The sequence below is a fragment of the Babylonia areolata genome, chromosome 1, assembly GCF_041734735.1.
Source record: "Babylonia areolata isolate BAREFJ2019XMU chromosome 1, ASM4173473v1, whole genome shotgun sequence".
NCBI classification, from domain to species: Eukaryota; Metazoa; Mollusca; class Gastropoda; order Neogastropoda; family Buccinidae; genus Babylonia; species Babylonia areolata.
In genome coordinates this window covers 41,287,057-41,312,773 of record NC_134876.1, presented here as the reverse complement: position 1 = coordinate 41,312,773, position 25,717 = coordinate 41,287,057, and the positions used below count along the sequence as shown (strand labels likewise).

Sequence of the window (25,717 nt, the reverse complement as noted above, 5' to 3'; positions counted from 1 at the left end):
GATGAGGGAAAAGAAAGCATGGGGATAAGAAAAGGCCTTTGAGCAAACAATAATGGCTCAATAATGTTAGAAATGACTCACTCTCTCTCTCATTCACACACACAGGCACGCACGCCGCCCCCACCCCCCCTCCCCCACACACACAACTTCGGAAGAAAGGAAGAGATTCAAGGCCTCCAAGATTACTTGATAGCCATACCGTCCAACACAGATACTGCGGAATACGAGGAAGAAGAAGAAGAAGAAGAAAAAAAGGGGGGGAAAAAAGGGCGCAGCTGCGCTGCCACAGGTCATCTTATTCGCGCACTAGTTTGCCCTTGACCTGTGATCTCCAACTTATGAAAGCGCTCTGTTGTGGTCATAACTAATCACTGCACCAACTATCATTAGAACTATACACAAAAAAAGGTTCAAAGATTCATCTACTTTTTTTCCCCTTCATTATGCCAAGTTGTGATCTTAAACTCTAAACTCCTGACTGTATTTCTTTTTTTCCTTTTTTTTTCCACTATGAACAACCACTGATTAGCTGCAAAACCTCTCTCCTGTACCAACAAGCTTCTCTCTATATGGCAGAGAATAATTACCTTGATGGTTTTCATCTTCAGCGACATGCACCAATGAATTCGACCTTAAACGCCGAAGCTACAAGGTTGTTAAACTCCACTCTATCACCTTGATCTTTGACCCTGAATTTCAGAAAGTGCATGCCCTAGCCAGTGATTATGCGATATGCACTGATGCGCCTGCATGCTCGCCTATTTCTCCAAGTAATTTTCTTGACATTTGTCCTCTCATTTTGCTCACCTCCTTATTGCCAATGAGATAACCGGAAAGGTTTTCTATTATACCATTCGTTTCGTTCAATTATATCATTCGTTTCGTTTCTCTACCTCGGCGAACGGCCAAGGTAAGTTCACTGTGGACCCGTACATGCGCAAATCCACGCACGCACGCACGGACACACACACACACACACACACACGAGAAAACTTGGAAGATACGGCATGTGAACCATGAAAAGCAATAGCAGACCAGAGCAGTGCTCTGAGAGAGAGAGAGAGAGACAGAGACAGAGACAGAGAGAGAGAGACAGAGAGAGATGAAATAAATGTCTCTTTAACTGGGGTTACAGGTGATAAGTTAGCTTAAAAGAACAATGCTTTTTTCCCCTCCCCAACCTAAGGGAGAGAGAGAGAGAGAGGAAAGAGGATATAGCACCTCTCTACGTCATGATCTTAATCTGGCTCGAAACAATGAAAAGCGAGCGCTGACCCTGTCATGGTTTTGACACAAAATGCACAGGGCTACAGAATGCACGCACGGAATCTTGTATAATTACTATCATTTGTTTCAGGTTTGCGTTTGCTGTATATGTCGTCTTGACCTCGTCTTGCCACTGGATACAGACGGTCTCAGACAAGAGAGTGAGGTCGACGGTGCGCAACTCCTCCTCACTATAAACAAAGTCATCGCGCAAGTCATCAGTCATCCTTCATCCCATACCATCATTTTCCCCAAGCCCTGTGGCGACAGGTGAGCGACGAAGCGACAGGTGTGGGTACACTGGCAGTCGTAGCCGCGGACCTGCACACAGGCGGCTCAGGCCATAGGGTCGTTTTTCACCGACTGGAGCAGGGGTGGAGATCGGCAGCCCCCTGAGCGACTGAGCAGCCCTCTTCAGGACAGCACTGCTCACCTCCATGGCATGAGGAAGGGGCCAGAAAAGGTGCTCTTAACACTGCCTGCTCCACACCACCCTGTCAGCATACCGCGGCTGACGGGGACCCTACTCAAGCGGTCGACACACAAAGGAAAGAAAGAAGAAAACAAGGAGCACCCCACTGACCATTGCCACATGCTTCTGGACAGAGGCGACTCAGACAGACCACAGAGACGCACAGCACTCATTGCGAGTGAACTCGCCAGATACAACATCGACATCGCTGCCTTAAGTGAGACCAGACTGGCAGAAGAAGGCGAACTCTGTGAGCGAGGCGCAGGCTACACCTTATTTTGGAGTGGTCGCGCACCTGAAGAGAGACGTGAGGCAGGAGTTGGCTTTGCAGTGAAGATAACCCTCGTTGGCAAGCTGGCTGGCTCCCCGAAAGGAGTGAACGATCGCCTGATGACGATGAAACTCCCTTTTTGCAACGGGAAGAAGTTTACCACCATTGTCAGCGCCTACGCGCCCACCATGACCAACCCGGATGAGATCAAGGACAAGTTCTACGAGGTCCTGAACGCTGTCATCACCGCTGTTCCCAACGCAGACAAGCTCATCATTCTTGGTGACTTTAACGCGAGAGTTGGCTGTGACAGCACCTCCTGGGAAGGCGTGACTGGGAAGCATGGGGTTGGTAACTGTAACAGCAATGGTCAACTACTTCTCCAGACATGTGCCGAGCACGACCTTCTTATCACAAACACCGTCTTCTGTGCTCACTCGTGCAAACTTGCCCAGCATCTACACCATTTTGATGCAGGCCATGTAGTTCGCATGCCAGACCACCGGCTCCCCAAGAAACTGCTGTACGGCTAACTCCAATATGGCAAGCGCTCCCATGGAGGCCAAAAGAAGCGCTTCAAAGACACTCTAAAAGCTTCTCTGAAGGCCTTCAACATCAGCCACGACACATGGGAGCTGAATGCAATGGACAGACCAAAGTGGCGTTCAGCTGTCCACAAAGGCGCCAAATCCTGTGAGGCCAACAGAATCGCTGCAGCAGAACAACGCAGACAGGCCAGGAAAAGCAGTGCCAGCAAGTCCCCGACAGCCGCCACCATCCCCTGTCCACACTGCGTCAGAACCTTTCGGGCGTGAATTGGCCTAACCAGTCATCTGCGCACCCACAGAGCCCAACGCCCCCCCCCCCCCCGGCCCCCCACTAGATGGTCCTCGTCGATCCCGACGGACGAACCAGATATGGTTCTGCATGTGACTCGTGTGTGTGTGTGTGTGTGTGTGTGTGCGCGCGCGCGCGTGTGTGTGTGTACGTGAGAGAGAGAGAGAGAGACTGCGTGTGTGTGTGTGTGTGTGTGTGTGTGTGTGTGTGTGCATGTGTGTGTGTGTGTTTGATTGATTGATTGATTGGTGGGTATGGATACTTATATAGCGCCTATCCTCGGTCGGAGTCCAAGCTCTAAGCGCTTTATAAACATGGCGTCATTTGCACGTCATTTGTGTGTGTGTGTGCGTGTGTGTGTGTGCGCGCGCGCACGTGTGTACGTGAGAGAGAGAGAGAGAGATTGTGTGTGTGTGTGTGTGTGTGTGTGTGTGTGTGTGTGTGTGTAACATGTCTTTCTGTTTCCTTGCCAGTTCAGGCAAGATTATTCTGAAGTCTACGTCCGGAAAGATCTTGCCGATCTCGTTTTACATCATTACCTGAGAGAAAGTATCAAATCTGGTGCCAGTACTGCGTGGATAATCGTGTCCTAAGCAACGTTTCCGTTCCAGTTTCACTGAGACGCCAAAGCGTGCGGACAGACCCAAATGATCTTCACTACATCGCTTCATAAAGAAAGAAAAGAAGAAGAAAAAAGGGGTGGGGGTGGGGGGTAGTGGTGGTGAATGGATGCCTGACCTCCGCACTGACCCAACAGACTGGCCAGGCCTCAGAAAATTGTAGACCTAATGATGAGTTTCCCACTCGATTGCATACCAAACAAACGTGTCATATTCAATCATGGCTTACGCGCTTGAAGCAAAGATATAAAAAAGAAAAGAAAAAAAGTGGAATAAAAATAGCGATACTCTATGTACAATTCCTTATTCAGCAATTCCGGTTGTTTATAGCGCAGACCATTACTGGGCTCGAGGTCACGGAAACAGTCACGTTTCTGGTATAAAAACAAAAAAAACAAAAACAAACAAACAAAACAACCAAAGACATTTTAATATTAACAGAGGACTTTCTTGGTGTCCTGTCGAATCAACTGGAGGCTGATCTGTGTTGTCACATTTTCAAATAACACTGTATTTAAACCAAATAAAGACAATAAAACTACCAACTTGTGTTTAAAAAAAAAAATGCCCGTACACTTTCCTACCGTTCTGGGGTTACTGTAAGTGTGATTGTAAAAACGATCCGAGCCATGACGACATGCCTTCGAGTTATTTTATCTAGCCACACTCGCTGGTGATCAACTCTATGCTTTCAGGATTTATTATTATTTTTATTATAATTTCTTCTCTTTTTTTCCTCACTGCTTTTAGCTCTACACAATCAACATCACGGGACAGTAATATAATTTCATGGCATTTCAGTTACGAGTACTTTTATACCGTTGGTTTCCGTGTGATTACGGCAATAGTGGAAGGAATGAAAAGGGGACAGATGAACTCTACATGAGTATCCGCGGTGGCGGGCGACGTTATAATATATAATGTTATTTATACAATGAGAGAGAGAGAGAGAGAGAGAGAGGGACAGACAATACTTGTAATGTCAACAACGGAGTAAGTTGACAAGTGGATGACGAGCCTAATTTTCCAGAGAAAGCATTAGTACACAATCTGCAATATAACGCTGTCATTTCTACACACACGCGAAAACAACTGGACACAGCAAAAAAATCAAACTAGTTTTGCAGTGTACGTATGTGCACGTCTTCGAAGAAGGCTACAAAAACCTTTCAAAATTAGGGATACACCATTTCATGTTATTAACGTAAGACTGTATAGTATCAATAGTCCGCATGCTAGTCACTTAAAATTACTTATAAAATGTTTCAGTTAGCAACTATTTAACAGTTCGCTATTAATCAAAAACACTGACACAATCAACTTAAACGAATTAATGAGACAGATAAGTAATATTTACACTGAAAATGTGCAGACCTAACACAGTACAAGATTCATTAACACTGAAGATGGAACATGTGTGGATGATGAAAACAGAACACGCAGACAAGTCACTTACTTGATCGGTACCCGGTAAGAGGCATAGACAAGCCGCTTACTTCATCGGTAACAGGCATATTTCATTTTCTCGTGAAAAACAAAAGCATTCAATGCGCCTGACTATACCAAACAACGATGAAGTATGAGAAACAGTTCTTGCGCTTGACTAAGCCAAACAATGAACTAAGAAACAGTTGTGATACCATGATCATCATATGACTAAGAACAGTATAGCCAGAAAGAAGACATGTCAGTGTTCGTTTCTCTGTATACTAAGATAAGAATAACTTTATTATCTCCAACTGGAGAAATTTGGTCAGGTGCATTATCACAACACAGACAAGTAAACAACATGGGGACCATAACTGCAAAAGTCAACAACAGCTTTTACGAATATTACGAAGATACAAATGTAAAAAATATCACATACACCGTTTCATACATACATCTACACACTGCAGGTAATAACTAGTATTCTTAATGTAAAAACAGAAAAGAATTAAGAAACATTATTTGAATATAATTATAAACATAGCCTACTTTGTATTCACCTACATTATGTACACTGAAAGAGAGCGTTACGTAGCAGTTATGTGCCTCTGAAACAAACCTTACTGTACCATTTTGTATCATCAAGAACACTGGTGAATAATAAAACAATTGCAAGAAGCCTTTACCATTTGCAGTATGCAAGCATGCGCAAGAACGCACACACATACGGACATACACGCGCGCGCGCACGCTAACACACACACACACACATAAATACGGAGACAGTCAAACGAACAGATGTGATCAGACCCGTGAGCTCGGAATGAAATTACATGATCCAGATACTCGTCTGGCGAAGAATAAATAAACCACACAGCACGGCCAAACATGGAGTAATTGTTTGCAACGCAGACATTCATACACTAAACCGCATTGAAGAAACCTGCGCAACCACCATTTAGGACAGAACATATGCACCCGGCATGACACGTGGTTATAACTAATATCGTGTTAACGAGGACATTACAAGCACAAAAAACTGTATAGATGATAGTAAAACACCAATGCCATAAAGTAGAAATTTAAAAACATCGAAAAAGCCAACTTCAAAAAGACTCTCGCTCCTCAGAGCGTACATTTATACACCACCATGACGGACTTCCAGACAATATTGAAAGCTTCTGACGCCATGCATTCTCTGGAGCAGTTCGAAGCACGCCACACAGCAACACGGCAGAAGAGTGTATAAATATATATATATGTATGATTTTCATGAGTATGCATGAGTTCAAAGGGATACGTGCCACCATTAAAGTCTGTCATGTGCCGGTGACAGTTATTTTCCAAACAAGGGACTGACCTTCCTGAACCAAAATACTTTTTTGATCGAAAAGCTCACGTTTCATAACATGAATGGTCTTTTTTCAGTTTAGAACAGGCAAAAGCAAATGAAACAGATGTACACTAAAAGAAAAATTACATAAACAAATAAAAAATTAAATTAAAAAACATTGTCATAGCTCTGAGTTAAAGAAAACTTCTAGGAACATGAAAAACGTAAGGCACAATACTTTTTTGTGGTAAAAACAAAAATGTACTGAAGTTTTTGTGACTCCAGTACAAAACTAATTTTATTTCAGATTTTGCGCTGAAAGCACCTGTATAATAATATTGAAAGTTAAATCGTCAACTGGACAACCCATGTGAGATCATTTTCGTGGCGCGCATCCCCAATTATTATCATGTGTAGTTAGTGGACACTCAGAACTCACCATTGCCAGAATATTGGCAATCGCCACATTGACGCCCTGACCCTGAGTGCCTCTCAGGTTGTTCTGCACGGTGGACAGAATGGAACTGGAACACTGCCGACACAGTCTGGGATCCATTGGGTCCATGAAAGTCACTTTCTGGATGATTTCCTTCCCGCCCTGCTCCTCCTCTTTGTTGGCGGCAGCATTCTGAGTGATGCAAAACGTACATTTGTCGTGCTTCTTCCATATCGGGAACAGTCCCTTTTTCTGCACCATCTTCTTCTCTCTGATCTCCAGCTCCACAGCTTCCAGGCTGTCCACAGACATCGTCAGTTCGTTTCCCTGTGTCACCTTCCTCCGAAAGATGTTATTGGGCGATTTATTAAGGCATTTCGCTGGGGAATCCGAAACCGCAGAATTCAAATGATCACCTGGGCTGGCGAGTTCCTCTGACCCAGGCACCGGCATCTGATGGACCTGCTGAGGGTTGCAATCCTTTTTGCCAGTCCCTCGCTTGTTTTTACCCGACTTGCGCCGGAAGGCAATGGCTTCAATGGGCGTTCCATCCCGCACATACGGCTCACTTTGCATGCATCCCATGGCTGTTGTTGTATGGTGGGGAAGCTAATCAAGCAAGCCTCTTACACATGAAACCACACGATGTGCAACAGGGATGGCAATCCATAGCACTTCTGTTTCACGTGCACGCAAGTATCTTGGAACTGAAAGCACACATCAGCACATCTCAACAGTGATTTCACAGTCAGGTCATCACCACTTCAGATCAACAGCGATTATCTTTTTTTCCCCTTTTTTTTTCAAATACCCAAATGCGCCATTAAACTTATAGAAGACACGAAATACGATAGTCCTTATTCAACGATCGATCAAGTAAATATTGACGCCTGTTTTACTACTTAACCCATAGGCAATAACGTCTCAAGCGGTGGTAATTCGTCCGTGTCAGCTGCTCTAACCAGCACAATAGCCGACTTATTTTTGTTTCATGTAAGTAGCAATATTCCAAACATACATGCACTGTCACTGGCTCAAGTTTCAGTACTTTTATTTTCAAACAGGAACAACAAGTAACATCAACCAGAAACCACTTTGCTTAAACTGCGTTGTTTTCGGTCTGCCTGTCTGTGACGGTGCGATGTTTCATGTTTGTCTTTCTATCCATCCGTCTGTGTTTCTTTTTCTGTTGTTTCGCTGTTTTCAAATTACCACCAAATAGTCCAAAACTTTATCCTATAACTCATTAGGCAATCAACGTTTTTAAGTACTGAGTTTTGTTTTCAAACGAATTTCTTGTAATAGTATTTGAACTAATTATCATACAGTGTCGTCGTCGTCGTCATCGCCGTCGTCATTAATATCAACAGTCACAAACAGTTCTGAACTTGGTAACCAGTCACACATCCAATAAAGCACAAACATTACAACCCTTGGGGAAAAATGAAACCTGTCTGTACATTCTGGTCGATGTAACTACGGTTGACAAACATTGTCACATATTGTTGTCAGTAACTCGATCAGTCTAAAACAGTTCAGCAAAACATTACTAACATACTTATTACTGAAAAAGGACACATATGGTATCTCAAAGTACCAACATTTAAAATCAAAATCAAATAACGCCCACAGAGAGACTGAGAGAGAAACAGAGTGAGAGCTTGAGATTAAAATAAAAATCACAACGCATACAGAGACACGGAAACAAACAAGAGTGAGAGAGAGAATCCTACTCATAACAATTTGTGCTTTCAAGGAAGCACCGTTTCTCAGGCTTATCACGAAGTCAACAGATTCATTATAGGGAAAAGAAAAGTCAACTCATTTTCTTTCATACCCAGTCGGTCGCAAAGGTCGGTTCGGGACTCATATGAAAGCAAGAAATATTTATAACGTTATCTTTTTTTCTTTTCTTTTTTTAACGAAATATCAACTACTGCTCTTTCTTCCTTTCTCTCCCCCATTCCCTTCGCTTCCTTCATCACCCTCCTCTTGGATGGGACGAACTGTGTAGAAAACCTGGTGCATAATATTAAACAAAAAATCACAGTTCTTAGTAGGCAATAAGTATGCCTCTCTCTCTCTCTCTCTATATATATATATATATATTTACCCACACAATGTGTGTGTGTGTGTGTGTGTGTGTGTGTGTGTGTGTTCTCCCTCATCCTGTCTGTCTGTCTGTCTACCTCCTCTCCTTTCCACCCTCGCTCCATTCTCCGTGCGAGTGCGTGCAAAAGTATGCGGCGCGCGCGCGCGTACGTAGGTGTGTGTTTGAGGAGAATATAATTATTATGTGTACATAATTATTAATGAAGCAGCTGTGCGTTATCTGCGTGACAATTGGCAAAACACCCAGGACATCTGTTACAGTCCCCATTACGGACCATATCCTTTAGCACGGGCAATAATGGCGACCAGTGTTTCTTTCTGTCTTTCGGAAAAGAGAAGTAACACGCTGCAGCCGCGAGCTCCCTGTGGTTTCAAACAGAGACTGTGCTGTAAGTCACATCGTCTAGACCGACGTCACTCTGCGTCAAACTTAAAAGGTCGAGACTCAATGATACGTCTCTTTGTAGCCTTTGGCCACCTTCCAGCTCCTCCTTACTACAACATTTTTTTACGGACTCGAAATTATATAACGTCAACCTAATCATTCTCAACCTCTGGCAGTAGTTTATCCATAAAATTGCTGGTTGGTCGTGCGGGAATGGAGGGTGAGGGGGTGGGCCGAGGGGGGCGATGAGGGGGGGGGGGATAACAAACAAGCCATACTTAAATGCCGTAGCATGCAAATGTGAGAGACAGACAGAGACAGACAGACAGAGACAACACGACAGAGAACCAGATCAGTAAGCATGCAAGATCTCTATTTTGATTCATCGGGGGAAACAACTTGCTCTTTCCCTAGAAAGCTCCAAAAGAACACTTGGTGTTTTCTTAGATTCACACCCTTCTTTCGAGAAGCACAACTTTATGACTTCCTGATTTGGTTACCGGACATGTACGATAAAAGGCGACAGCTCATTTCAGGAAAATCCGTCAAGTCATACATTTCGCCCAGATTGTCAAAACCATTGCAGACCTGTGCCATACAGAGAGATACGTAAGTGCGAGCGGCGCTTATACTTCTTCAAGGGAGATAACAGAATCAGTTCAATCCAGCGATTTCACAATCTTACTCGTTACCCGCACAAAATACAGCCATCCAGTCTATGTTTAAACAGCCCCGTCTGTGCAACAGGAAAATCAAGAAATTTCAGCTTCAAAACCCCGGCTTGAAGATCCAGATTTCCGAAATTACTGACAAGAAGAATATACTGTGGTATTCATGTTTTTGGCATATACTGGCCCTTCAGAAACCCGCTTTTCGGATACGCATACTGGCCCTTCAGAAACCCGCTTTTCGGGTACGCATGGGTGGATCGGTTGGGATTTTAATATCTTTATTTTCATTGTTAATATTTTGTTGTTATTTGTTTACGCACGGTGGTTGAAGTATTTCATTTAGTTCCTGACCAACAATCAGTCACGATGTGACATCGTCTGAATGGCGCCTGCCAAAATTCCAAATTCGACCACGTTTCGAACCTGTTATGAAACTGGGAAAAAAATGTTCTTGGGGATTAAGTTTGTTAAGTTACCGAAGTTGGTTGGTTCGTTGTTTGGCGAATATAATGTGTATCAATGTAGTATGAGGGGGGAAAATAGCTAAGAGCTACAGAGGGGGTTCGGGGTGGGGTGTGCTTTAGTGGCCATGTATTTTTTTCTGCTTTTACCATTACCCACTCGCACTGTCGAAATCGTCTTGATTTCTCATTCATATTGTTCTTAGTCAGATGAGTTTCGTTTTGTTTTTTCTTCTTCTTTCTTTCTTTCTTTTTTATTATTTTTTTTCTTCTGTGGCTGGGGTAGGGGTATTATGAACACTTATGGTTCATTGGTTCATGTGGTGGCCGTTAATTGCACTGTATACACATTCTTGTTAGTTCTTTTGTTCGCTTACTCAAGTAGTTGTAAAGTATCACTGAGCGATTCATTGCATATCAAGATTGGGTTTTCTGGGAGAGAGAGAGAGAGAGAGAGAGAGAGAGAGAGAGAGACAGACAGACAGGCAGACAGACAGACAGACAGACAGACAGAGATACTGACACTGATATATTTTTACTGACTGTCCATTTAGCAGTTAAGCCCTGAGAACAAGGAGGTAATAATTTCATTCAACAATAATATCAGCATAGCTCAAACTCTTAGACATTACATAAGCTGGCGCGCCCACTCGCGCATGCTTAGTATATTTACAGAGACAGAGAGAGAGAGAGAGAACTGTCACTGATATTTCTAGCTCACTAAATACCATTAGCTATCCATAAACATCGGCAGTAGCTTCTTTGTTACTGCTAGTGTTATGGCATTGCAATCCACCGACTACCGTTGTCATTTTGGAGATAATATTGCTCGATTACCGGCGCTGACTTTGATTATTTGGGCAACGGCGAGAAATGTATGCTTCTGTTCTTTCTACCATCACATACATGTATACAAAAACTCTCTTTTTTTCTCCAAGAACTGGAATTCATGCCGACTACGACTAGTACGAGAGAAACAACATAATGACATTTCATTACATCGTGTTTGGACGAAAACTGGTGACAAATGCTGCTATTTCCCTCTCCAAACTTCTTAACACTTTATGTTGATGCGTTTTCCCCACCCATATGAGAAAAAACACAGTGACCTATAGTGACACAATTTTATGGGGAGAAATCAGCAAGGATGAAAGAAGGGAGTGACGAGGTTTCATTTACAGGCCGTGTGATATCTTCTCGGTGCGTCTGTTCAATTTCGTGACACGATATCCGTTTTCTTCGCAACTGCGTGAGTTATCGATCAATATCTAATTATATACCCAGTGAAAAAAATGAGAAAGAAAATAAACGTGCAAGTGATCTGTTTTACTGATCGTTTTCAGTTGATGTCAAAGGATATTTGAAGCAATGGGAACCGCTGCTATCACCTGGCGTGCATGCTTGTACATCAGCGTTTTCCCTTGTGTTGAATCAGCCAGATGCGGTGCAAATCAGCACAGATACATTGCCTTTTCACAAATGAATTTCTACAAGATTCGTGTTACAATGGGTAAACTGGATCAATACGTGTATGGTTCTGAATTTTAACTGGCCACCGTCATGATCCATTTACAGACAACAAAAGTGCCCACAAAGTATGCATTGGATGCAAGCTGGTATCGTTTTCCAAGGTCGCATTTTACATCAGCTAATAATAAATTAGTTTCATCTGTACGTCTAATTAGAATCGAGTCGACTGACTCCCCTCTCACGCTTATTTTTTCTGTTTTCTGTAGCTGATCTCACTTTTTATTTTCTCATAGCTGTCGCTTAAAATACTTCGTAATTCTGCAGTGTTTGTTTGTTTTCTAAAGCTTCTTGTTTGGTATCTTAAAAGAAGTCATAAAAACATATTCGCAATTGTGTTAAATTGTGTGGTGTGTTGATATTTACTGTCATGGCGTTCCAAACTACTCGAAACTGCAGACTATCAACCATTAGAATCGTCACGACTAGCGCGAACGAGAATGTTACGACCTACTTGTCAGACTGATTCGAGAATTGCGATAATTTGTGGAATTACCACTTCTTTTAGGAACACATGTTCACTTCTGTTTGACCGGGTTCATGCTCTCTGCAAGTGACCTGATATTTACACAAGCTTTCCCAGCATCGATCTCGTCGAATCAAAGGCAAATGTTGTGTATATCCACATCCTGGACAAATGACGCGTTCTGAACTTTTCTCCTTCCAGTACTATCACCGGCATAGGAGGCCATAATACGCGAGAAGAAAACAAAGCTCTGACCAGTGGACGGCTCTTCAAAACATCCATCCACCATCAGTTTATGTGTGGGTTGTAACTTCTACTGTGCTTGCTTCCGTGTGGCTCTAATTCTTCTCTAGTAGGGTAAAGTGATCTAATCTCGACCACTGACTGTGCGAATCAAATAAGTATGCTTAAGTCTACAGTAATGCTTAAGAACCAAAGCAGGTGGCCGAATCGGTCGGGATTAGATCAGTTTTTCTCTCCCAGTGTTTTTAGGCCTAGAAGGAAAGTATTAACAAAAATTCACAACGATCATTTTCTTCACTCACCAATTAATGACTCCTTGCGATAGTCGTCCTGGTATTTTACTTGCGAAAACATGTAAAACGACAGTTTCTACCAAAACAACTGCAATTCACTGCACGAACCCTGTTCAAGGGCACAGGCTTTCACCGCATGATGCCCCCTTCCATCACTCATGCAGTCTACCGTACATATTTGCCAGCGAACAAATGACAAGAAAACAAATCACGACGGCCACCGACAGGGCGCTTTTCTCAGTCGCACCAATTCTCCACCACAGGCTTTAGCTCCGCACGGGGAACAGAACGTAAATAAAATCTCGAGCCATCTACATACCTTTCTCCCACCACACACTAATCGTGACTAAACTCAACAAGGCAAACAAAGTCACCAGCAACAAATAGCAATGGGGGAGGCAGTGAGGTCATGAGGACACAGGGGCGTGGGGAGGCTATGGGGGAGAGGGGATAGAGAGGGGTGGTAGTGGTGGTCAAGGCTAAGCTTTAAATTCACGTATCCGACACTAAACACAGGCTTCACGTTTGTTGCATACTTCCCAAAAGCAGAACCATCTATCCCCAAACAGCCCTCCTTTTCCGGCTGTTAAAAAAAAAAAAAAAAAAAAAAAAAAGGGGGGGGGGGGGGGGGGGGGGCGAGGGAAAAACAAACAAAAAAGAGCTCATGGAGGTCACGACTCATTTCCCACTCCTTCACAAAGAGACAGGAGTGGCAGACATACGGCAGACCGAAAAGGCTGGGGATCGTGGTGATGATGGACACACAAAGGGCGAGAGAAAGAGTTTATGCAAAATAAACATTTGGCAGTTCTTGTGATGCAAACTGACAAACTTAGAGAATATATATCTATCTGTGTATCTATCTATGTATCTATCCATCTATTTAGTAAGCCTGTCTTCTTTTTTTAAGGTAACAACAGAGCTAGCTAGTTAGTAACTGTCATTTTTGTTCAGTCATAACAGTGATCGCGCTAACTGGATTATGTGCCTTGAAATTTTACGTTACTGAGTTCATGTTTTGTTGATGTTTTTTCATCGTAAATAATTATTACATGATAGAAATACGAATCACACCAAACAGAAATGTAATTTCCATTTTTGCTTTAAAAAAAGTTTTATTCTTGGTTCATTTAATACGATTAGATTATTCAATAGTAAGCCCAAAACAACAACAAAATTATAACTAACATTTGCTATCAGGTATGTCTGTGGCACATAAGAAACCTTTCCCTTCCAGTGATCCGCGCACTCATTTCGTGTGTGCTGCACACCATATGCGCACGTGCATGAGAGAGAATAAATTATTTTCGATGCCTGTTAACCAGTGGAACATGTGCGTGTGCGTGATTTACTGATTATGAGGTCATCTATTTTTTTTTCTCGTCTGAGCCAGAAGCAAAATAAAATGAAAGATCATGACACAAAAAGTCATGCAGTATCATCATGTCTTCAAAGAACTGCGGTTAGTGTTGTTGTTTTTTTACAAGCTATGATCAGTACTAGTATGATGTATGAGCGCTCGCTTTCACCACAACCAGCAAAAACATTTCAGACAGAAGTCGCGGACTCGTTCTTTTCAAAGTTACGGCTGATCTCGAGCAAACTTGCGTCCAATCAATTAAATATTCGGTGTATCATTCTGTATAATCATTTGTACGCAAAATACATTCATTACAATATATTATATATATGTGTGTTTTTTAAAACATTTTTCAACAGTTTAGCCATACTGAAAAATACATTTGTGTTGACTATTCCGTGTATTCGTGGTTTATTGCTGATTAGTATTGGCATCATGCTTCAACCAATACGTTTTGCAGGCTGAACTTAACGCTTTTACCGAACGTTCCGGGCAATGAACAAGACAAAATACTTTTCTGAGTCTATTTCGTAATGATAAATCATGCGGAAAAATGAATTCTAATTACATTAACATAACAGCGTATGTTGTCACAATCAGTCATGTCATCACCGCACGAACAACGGACGTGATCTACCGTCAACATTTACACGTATTACTGATCTCAAAGAATTACTCTCAAACACTATGCATGAATGAAACACACAATGCTCCTTTCTTAAAATCAAAACACACACCTGTCAACCTACCCATTAACCGAAACAAGCGTTATCTGGATCCGCAGAAGCTGAATTATCGCCCCATTTGTTCTCATGAAATCATTGTTGGTGGTTGTTTTTTGGTTGTTTTTAAAAGCACATTTCGGCCATGTTTCCACAGCAGTAGCGAAGGAAGCACTGTAAAATCACGAACACACCCACGTCATGCCGTGTCTGCAAGCAGTAGAGCCCAACAGTTGAGCGTGCTATGCTGCTTTTGCCTTGTATGTTCGTCATCCACCATCTGTCGCAAAATGCCACTGCCAGCCTCACAAGCCAGCACCGCTTGATGCTCCGTCAACCGCAGACACAAATCAATGACACCTAGCTGGGGTCTGGCTCAGGGACTGTCATGTCACTCTCCATTAGGCGTTGGCTGAAGAGCGAAAAAGCCTGGTCGCCACGCAATGCTGTCTCGAGTCCAGGTTAACAAATGATTAGCGCCATTGTGATTGTCGGATGTTGTTGACACCGAGGCATTGTTGAAAAGGCTAACATGCACACTTAACCAGTCTCAGGATTACAAAAGTTTGTTCCTGTTGTACAGAAACGCCATATTGTACAAATTTTGCACAAACAAGAGAACATATGCAGTCATGAAAGCCAGTAACCCCAAAAGCGGACACCGTAAGGTCTTTACTTCCCATGAAGTGCATGGACCAAATCCCAGTTTGGAGCTATGGGTGGGCGGGTGGCTTATTTTATTTTATTTTATTTTTATTATGATTTTATCTCAAATTGTATTTTTAATCTCTTTTATCTGATTGTCTATTTTTAATTATCTTTTTTTTCACACCACTGCCTTTTGCTTCATGGATGGTGTGTGATTAATGAAAACAGCTTTCACTCATCTCTTTCTTTTTTTTCTTTTTTTTTCACCAGTCTGAATGAATACACAAACAATATCATGAAGACAAAACACAATCATTTACTAAACTATGCAGCAAGGCATCATGAAAGGTTGATAATCATCCTTGGTAAAGTAAATAAATAGATATTCTAAAAAATTGTTGTAGTTTTTCCCCAAAGTTTTATCACATACTGAGATGTTACTTCATGTCAGAGAGAAAATTAAAAAAATCCTGTTCTGTCTCTACCTCCTCAATAATCATTTAAATAATTGAGTGATCATGGGATTGCTAGGTCAGAGTGATAAGATTTCTCAATAGCTGTTGACAAATGGTTCTCCAGCCTAAATGATATCTTTAAGGACTCAATCAAATTGTCTAGTGTAGCAGTTGAACCATGTATGATCGGCCGTAGTTCTCTCATTTTCTCCGCATAGGCGGATAGTAGTTTGCACAGGACAGGAATGTCAGACCCCTGCCGGAGTCTGCACTAGTTGGGTCACGGTTAAGTATGTGTGATTAAAATGAAGATTTTCTTTGCCAGTTAAATCAAATGCATGTACAGTTTTACTGGATTTTACTTTTTCTAAATATTGAACAACCCCAAACAAAATAACTGATCTCCCAAGGTTAGTCTTCCAACATCTGTTCTGCAACAAGGATATAATTAATCCCTCAACATTTTCTATATACAGGGTGTTTTGTTTTTTTTACATGCCTATGCATTCACTACAGTACAGTGTTTTCAAGAAGAGCCAAACAGCAGATCGCACTGGTGTTGAGTTTTCAGTTACTTTTACACTTGCAGAAACTGAGACAACAAAATGGTATGTTGCAATGTACACTATTATCTCTCCATCCAGTTTCTCTCACACATTGTGGAATAAAAAGAACTGCCAAATAAAAGAAAACAACTCAACAGACAGCACTACAGACTTTCAGAGGCTCAGAAAAACAACAACAACAACAACAACAAAAACTGTTATTGCATTTAACTGGTGCAGTCTTTTCTTACAATCATGGTTATAAATATTGTAATTTATCAAAAGCATACAAAGAAAGTTATGGTCTTATGGATCGCTATTGCGCACAGTATCTTTGAGTCCATTTATTCATGAATCTTTAGAACCAGATTCTGTCCATTCAATTCATCACAGATGCTACCCAGAAATTCAGAATGGTTCTGTTAAGTGGCAAAGCTACATATGCCCTTGATCTCTTTTGTAAGTCACACAGTCAGTTTCATTACTCAAAGAGTTCATGTCGCAATAATTATAAGATTTCAGTGTTTAAAAGTAAACACACACAAACACACACACACACACACACACACACACACACACACGCACACATATATATATCAAATGCTCATCAATACAATGGCTGAACCACAGTGACACCAAAGTGCTTAATCCAAGGTGTGTCAGAAGCATCAGCCCTGTGATGTCCCTTGTGGTTAGCCGAGCTGTGAACAAGAGGGGAAAAGGTGTGTCTGCATGCTGCTGTGTCATATTTCTCTTTCCATAATCAGCTTTGATTCCACATCCTGCTTATGCCATTCTCACTGCCTAGCCTATCACTTAAGTCATATGAGATGAACGATGTACACACACAAACACACACACACACATGCACACACACACACACACACACAAGCATGTGATCAGTTTCCTGAAGGTCAGCAGTAATGCTGTTTGTTTTTGTTTTGTTTTTTTCCACTTGGGTGAAGATATCAGGGAATGCAACTGGTTACAAGGCTTGTTGGTATGATAGGATTGTACATTGTCAGGGTTCCTTTGTGCCCATTAGGCAAGGGTGAGGTTCAATGACTATAAACAGGATCTAGAAAGAACCAAAAGAAAATCAACAACCAAATCATTTTTGTGAGTGGAGTGAGGTGGGGTAGAACAGTACCAGAAATGTTTAGGCACACACCAAAGTGCAAGCAAACTACATGGTGGGGTATTTAACAAGTTTAACCACAAACAAAAGAAAAATGGGGTGGAGTAAAACAGACCAACACTTTCCAAAAGCAGACAGACAGTCATTAAAAGACAAAGAGAGAGACAAGCAGGTATAAAGACAGCTGGACAAGCAGAGAGGGAGAAAAACTGTAATGAAAGAGTGAGAGGTTCAGAGGAAGATTTAACTTAAAAGACACAAACTGAGACAGACAGCGACAGAGAGATCAGAGGATCAGTGCTGACTGGGCATTCATGAAAGTGCACCTTCTGTGGACTCTTCAAAGTTCAAAGAATTCGCTAAGTACAGGCAAACTCCGATTTTTTTTCACACAACCATTCATGTGGGGTTTTTTTTTTTTTTTTTTTTTTTTTTGCAAAACCATACAAATTTACATGAAAGTGCACAAAACCACACACAGTCACGTACACGCAAATTGAAAAAAAAAACATGCAATATTATGAGATAAATAACACACACTTTATTTCTTTACTTTTACCCTGACGCTACTGACAGTACTGTACAGTTCTGCTTGTTCCTTCTCTTTTCTTTCTTTCTGCCACTCTTTGGAACCAGAAATATTATATACCTAATAAAACAAAAGGTGAGTGCTTTCACACACACACACACACACACACACAAACACACGGTAGTGCAGCATCATGACTACTGAGACTATCAGACAACAGGGAGAAGGAAAGGCAGAGATGGAAATAAATGAAGCCTGCAGTGCATCACTGTATCAGTATGAGTATGCATGATTGGTGTATATATATAAGATATACATATCATTTATAGCCACTGACTGGACAAACAATGTGTAAGATGAATATTGCAAGATTAACTGTTAAGTGTTATCTTGTGGAACACAAGTGGCCTGCTTGTATGGCCAGTGAACACTTCTCCAAAGAATCTGGTGACCTTTCAACAACCAAGGGGTTGGACAACATTGAATAAGCCCTCTCAAGAATTATGAGTGATGACAGTGCACTTAGGGGCTTGTAGTAAGAAAGTGAGTGTGACGCATGTAAATGGTCTCCTGCAATCAGTCTACTATGACAGTCACAGCCTAAATGACCTCAAGGGCAAACACAGTTCTTTGATTTAAATATAATCAATTATATGATAAATTAACTAACCATGGGTTAATATTCCGAGATAAAATTAAACACAATCATATATCTGTAAGAACTAATTACTTTTTATCATCACTGTTATATCATCAAGTGGACTACATCAAAATTTAAACCATGAAACAGGAAACGATATGAGTAAATGCCTATTTCATATAGAACTAGAAGACTTTGTATTCAAACCTAACAGGTGAAAAAGAGATCTCCATCTGTCAGTGAACCTTTTCGAATTGAAACATCATGATTAACAGTTTGCAATCAAAGAAGGTTTCTTTCTTGTCAAACTGGAACAAGGTTTTAGAAATAAGGTCATATGACTTACAAACTGAAATGCATAGTTTCTTTTTCATTTAAAAAAAAAAATCCAAAAGCTCAACTTCACTGTATTAAACTAAAGGCATTTTAGAAAAAAAAAAAAACACCAAAAAAACACCAAAAAAACACATGATTTCTGTTATGGGAAAAAGGGACACATTTCTTTGCCTCAGGCACTCCAAGTAATCTAACCATGTTCACTGACAAGCTCATTACCACTAACACAGATCACTCTCTCTCTCTCTCTCTCTCTACATGCGTGCGTGCATGCGTGTGTGCGTGTGTGTGTGTTAAATCATATATAACCAACAGCCTCATAAGAACAATGCCAAAAGCACAGTTTCCAAACTTAGCATTCGTCAAATGCCATTTTGTTAACATGGGATGGGTACTCTTACCACTTGTAACATGAGGTTTTAGAGGGCTTCATTAGTTGCCAATGAGTGTGAAGCTAGCCTTGTAAGCAGTTATGGCTCACCCCTGTGTGTGTGTGTGTGTGTGTGTGTGTGTGTGTGTGTTGATTTGTGTCTATGACTGTATGAGTTTCTGTGCATGTGTGTGTGCACGAGTGTATTTGTGTGTGTCTGTGTACAGAGATTTGTATCAATGTGTGAGCTTCCAGCTTCTACTGCTATCAAGCATATATGAGACATATCAAGCATAATATGAAACATCTCCAAAACATCTTTCATATTTTGTGCTTTAAAAAAAACACACCAAAAAACAAGAAAATCATGCATTTTTAAAATGAATATTATTAACTGATTTGTTGGGTTTTTTTTTTTTTTTTCAAAAAACAACAACATGATCCCTTTTCTATGAGAACAGGACACTATCTTATACATGTGTATATTCCCTTCACATGTATGTAGGTAAGTGTGTAAACAGGCACCTCAATTACAATGGCACACACACACACGCGCACGCACACACACACACATATGTATATGAAACCACAAACTGAGAAACAACTTTTTGTGTGTGTGTAGTGTGGGGGCTGGCCTCAAGCTCTATATACCCTCTAAGAGGCACTCTAAATGACATTCCTCTCTAATCCCCATTACCAAACCACCTTTAAGTTTTTTCTGCCATTGTTCCAGCACAAGCACAGACCTATCAATGCCAGGCTGCTGTAAGGTTAGGTTTGTACCACCTGAGAAAACCCTTTACTACTGAAGGGAATTCTATTTAATGTCCAATCACACATACTGGTGATTGTAGACATCTACTTAAAGTACTGATGTTCACATTTGAATGTTATCACCAATAAACATAAACAAAAGGGAGGAGAGGGGGGTTTATGGACAGGGTTGTGTGGTGAAATGGGGCAAACAGGAATGGAAACTACAACTTTGTCCCTTCAGTGACAGTCTCTATGAATCAGCTAACAATGAATTATAAACACTTTCACACAAGAAAATCATCACAGGCACTGACAAACAGGGAAGATATATCAAAACTGGGAGAGTAGGACATGTGTGTGTGTGTGTGTGTGTGTGTGTGTGTGTGTGTGTGTGTGTGTGTGTGTGTGTGTGTTTAATCTTCTGACTTGAGTCAGTAATGGAACTATGATATAAATGATTTTCAAGTGTGCAGTCTTCTCAGATGGGTCCCTGTCACTCATGTCAGTAATGGGACTATAATATGACTGATCCTCAGTTGTGTACTCGCCACAGATGAGTCCCTGTAACTCTCACTGTTTGGCAAAAGCGGATGCCTGAAACTCACACATTCTGTGCCTCTAGCAGGCTTGAACACAAGACTTCCCAGTCTGCCAGTACTGTCATTACCATTATCACCATCCTCTTCATCAATATTGTAATGCAACAATCTACAAATAAAACAAAATCATTTACAGTCATATGTGTGTGCATGTTTGTACATATGCAATACACACACACAGCCACCCACACACATACTCAATAACTTGATAACAGGGGCATTCACATTATAAATTTTACATTTGACACAGCTGCTGCTCATAAACATTCTCTCTCTCTCTCTCTCTCTCTCTCTCTCTCTCTCTCTTTCTCCCTCTTATTCTTAAGTGTGTATGTACATAAAAACCACTGGTGATAACAATCACCCATCTATGAAATACAGAATGCAAATATTTAAACACTTCCTTTGTATACAAACAATGACAGTGTGATCCTTTGTGCAAGTGCTTGCTTTATTCCCACTGCATTTTCAACCATGTGCATCACACACTATTTGTTGTTTGTTAGGCTGTGTACTTGAGCAGACAGACAAAGCTGATCTGCTGAACCAATTCCGTATTACTTCAGTGGTTTCAGACAAAAGAGCAGATGTATAATCATTATATCATGAAACATTAAAAAATCAATCCACTCATGCGCTATCAAATGGAAGGGAACAGAAAATAGAAATGGTGTTGAACAGAGGCACTAGATCATACTCATCATATGCATACAAAAATAATGATTATTTGTAAAGTACATGTATTCACACAACACTTCACATGTGTTTGTGCTCATTTACATGACAATGCTTTGGTTATATCACAGCTGAGCTGAACACTCATGTTGTTTACACAATAACCTCCCTTATATCCTATTAATCCCCAAGCGCTTATAAGGTGTAAAGATCAATTGTTTTCTGAGCCACTGCCATTCCTTTTTCTTACCTTTTTGTGCATTATATTTCTTCATTTTAATGCCTTCATATTTCATCATTAAATTTTGCTGACACATTCAGGAGGTCTTTCAACATTTATTTTTCTGGCACAAAGACTGGGAACACCACTAAATTGTTAGTAGTAGCATTTTTTAACCATGTACCATGCCAGTAAAAATAAATGGCACAACCAGATATAACTGAATTTGTGTTTGCTCTATCTGACATGCTCTTACACTAATATACACACACACACATACATACATATATATATATATATATATTGATTTACATTTGATTTTTCTTTGTATCAATCTATGCAAATCCTCATAATTTTCATTCCCCATAGAAATGAGAAACAGTTGTGATCATATGGCTGACTTTCCTTTCTGTAAAACAATAAAAATGCAAATGCATAGTTTTTGCCAATATACTGTCTTTAACAAATTAGATACATGAATTACATGGGCTGAATATATTCACAAGCAAGCTTCATAGCTGATGAAAAATAGTGACTTACCACATTATCAAGCTGTGGTGGGAAGCTGTCAAGGATTTTGTTGTTAAAATGAGCATTGTCTGACTGGTTATCTGCTCTGTGATAATCCTTTGGAAGGCTTATCGTTCTGCTGGCCTCAGATGCCATCTTCACCACACAACATCATCATCTGCGTCACCCTGTGTAAATACTGGACATCTGTTGGATAGTACAGACATAAATAGGTTAATTCAACTGATTTTTAGCTGTAATTATTATATTAGCATAATTCTACCTAATGTGTGTGATGCATGCAGAACATGTGTCCATGCTGCATACATTAGTCCTATTCACAACTAAAAAAAAAAAAAAATCTTCTTCTCATTTGTTACACAAAAGAGATAATATGTGCACAGATGATGTGTGCCTATTTGTTTTGATCTATGTTGTCTCCATAGATATATCTAAAATATTAGTAAAAGGCAATATTTTTTTGTGATTACACATTGCTTCTCATATTTTTATTTGCACCCAACCATTTCCATCCTTTTTGTGCACATACACTGAGAAACATAATTTTAGAAATGTACTCACACCCTTCTCGTCTTCAGATGTTGAATTTCATTTAAATTATCAAAAACTCAGTTTTAACAAAAAATGAATTAAAGATATTCAGTTCAACAATGGAATAGTCATACAGGACTACTGCTTTCCTCTTCTGCAAAAACATTTGATTGGAAGACTTGTGCACATGCATGAGTGGAAGTGTCTCTGTGTATTTTGTTTGCTTGAGCTGATCATGTACAATACAGACTTATAATTTCTGATGAGTAAACATCAATGACTAAGATAGTAAGAACAATGTAAAGAACAAAATTGCAGTTGACAAAAAGGCATGTTTCAAAAAAAAAAAAAAAAAAAAAAAAAATCTCAATCTGTGTGTGTGTGTGTGTGTGCTTTTGTACATGTCAAGATACATGTCTGTATTTGTAACGCGAGTGAAGGATAGGTGGATGGTTGAAAGGGGAGGTGGAATTTAGGGGGACAAGTGAAGATGCAGGGTGAGAAGACATCAGCGTAGCTTTGTGTAACTGTCAGTTCAATGTGCATGGGATCAGGGTGTGTGTGTGGGGGGGGGGGGGGGGGGGGGGGGGGGGGGGGGGGGGGGGGCAGGGGGGGGGGGGGCGGTTTGTGGGTGCATAAATTCAAATGTGTGCACATGCATCAGTTAAATGCAAAGATGTGTGCATTTCAAAATCAAAAGTTCAAAATCATAAATAACATATAGGCCTAGAAAAATACAAATATTTGACCATTATACTGTTTTCTAAAAATGTTTCTTGTGGCTTCTTTATTCTTCATAATTTTTGTTTTTACCTTAATTTGAAGATGGTGCTTGAAAGATTGCTGAAGAAATAAATCCCAGAAATTAATAGAGAATATTCCCAAGATGACTATCTGAAAAAAGAAAATGGAATTATGTCAACTTAAGTTACATCTTGTATAAAACAATAATCATGTCCGAAACTGCAGTTGGATTTAACACACACACACACACACACACACACACTACAATACAAAGGCCAATTATTCAAGTGGTACATAAAAATCATTCATGAGACCACATTGTTCCAGTAACATGATGTTAAATTCAAGTAGATCTATATTATTTGATCTTCATCTGCTTCGATAGCACCTCATTTTGATAAAAACTGCTTTCATTTCATTCTTCAACTATACATTTTGTAACTTCATTTATCAATTTGATTCACGCTGGCAAATAAAAATCATTTAGTAAACTATATCAGTATCGTATGACGCACATTTAACCATTTCAACCAGTAGCTTGTGACAACTGATTACACAGTCTTGCACACGACGCATTTCTCCCACTATCAATACAGTCCTTCGGTCATCATTCCAACAAACCACATGTACAGTATTGTTACTCTCTCTCTCTCTCTCTCTCTCTCTCTCTCATTACACACACGTTTCCTAAGATTTATGTTATTATTCCAACACTGGATCTCAAGAAAAGGTGAAGCAGACGACATATCGACAAGGGATTGTTTTCAAACATGTGGGTAAGAAACAACAAATATTGCTCTAATGGCAAATAAACAGACAGATACATACTATCAACACATCATGAAATTCAGCCTTATCACACCAGGATTACAGTAGCAACGACTCCATGGTCCGGCAATAGATAAGTAGCATTTTTCTTTACCTTTTTTGAACCGGAAGTTATAAAGCTTTACAAAAACAGTTGACAAGTGGTACGGTCACTGTTTGATTTTTATGATTGGAAAAGAAGAGATGTGGGCATATTCTTTGTTTACAGGATTAATATTTCGCGAGCTCTTAACGCATACACAGTATGCAGTGAAAAAGCACACCGATGATATCCTTTCATCCAGGTTAGAGTATGAAGATTACAAACAAATGAGCAAAAGAAATTAATGTGCATGAATAACTACAAATAAAAAATCAAATGAACTTTGTCAACACCTGCACTCATGTGTCGAATATAACTCATGCATGCTTTACCAATGACGAGACCCTGTTATCCATATCATTTCTCAGAATGTGTCCACACGTTCAAAGCTTATAAAATATCCCATAAAATTGCTTGGAAATGTGCGAAGAAAGTATAACGATAAAATGACCTCTTATCTGTATTATACACATAATTTCCTGTTTAAGTAGGAAGGCATTGTCATTAAGGTTGACTTAAATCATTTATATATTTTCCATTCTATCAAACAAATGGTTAATTGTGTGTGTGTGTGTGTTTTTAAGAGCTTCTGAAGTTAACACTACCAGTTATCTGTTTTTAAAAGGAAGGTAGATTATTCCAGTACTCCCGAAGCACCACTGTATATGAAAGGCTTGACTTAAAGAGATCAATTCTAGGAAGAGGTATCTACGTAAATTTATGAAAGTGTCTATTGCTGTTTATTGGAAAGTTATCTACGATACCAGGAGGAGCTGCTCCAGTAACTACTTTGTGCATTAACATAGCCTTGTTGTATTCTGGTCTTATATAGATAATAGTGTGGAAGAATGTTCAATGATTTATACTCATATCAGTGGATATAAATGAGCTGGATTGTAAAAGAACTATAGTTTAAGAGCACGTTTATACAATCTGTTTAAGGGTTTTAGAATGTTTGCACTATAGCTGAATCCCCGCATACTGTCAATGCATAATCTACAATTGACTGAATATGTGCTTGAAAGAACTCAGTTTGTGCGATCATGGATATAAAGAAAATGTTTAATTTTAGATAGCTGAAATACTTTTTTTTATATTCTTTTACAGATAAGAAACATGATCGGACCAAGATAGATTATTATCAGTGATGATGCCTATAGTACCCTATGCGTTTTTACTTCATCAAT

The 25,717-nt window shown here is 40.2% G+C and overlaps 1 protein-coding gene across 3 annotated transcripts in view; it reads right to left on the bottom strand.

Annotated features, from left to right (window-relative positions):
- LOC143283037 (inositol-trisphosphate 3-kinase homolog) overlaps positions 1-22,488 on the bottom strand; it is a 60,511-nt gene extending 38,023 nt beyond the window's left edge. Inside the window, exons 1-2 of one of the 3 annotated variants that reach the window (XM_076589042.1) lie at positions 22,355-22,488; positions 6,667-7,370 (exon numbers count right to left, since the gene is read on the bottom strand). In XM_076589042.1, the coding sequence (XP_076445157.1) occupies positions 6,667-7,248 (582 nt within the window). In that variant the 5' untranslated portion in view covers positions 7,249-7,370; positions 22,355-22,488. Of the gene's footprint in view, positions 1-6,666; positions 7,371-14,918; positions 15,047-22,354 lie in introns of those variants that run through there. The other 2 variants (XM_076589050.1, XM_076589058.1) reach the window with 2 other exon arrangements.
- Positions 22,489-25,717: the final 3,229 nt, after the last annotated feature.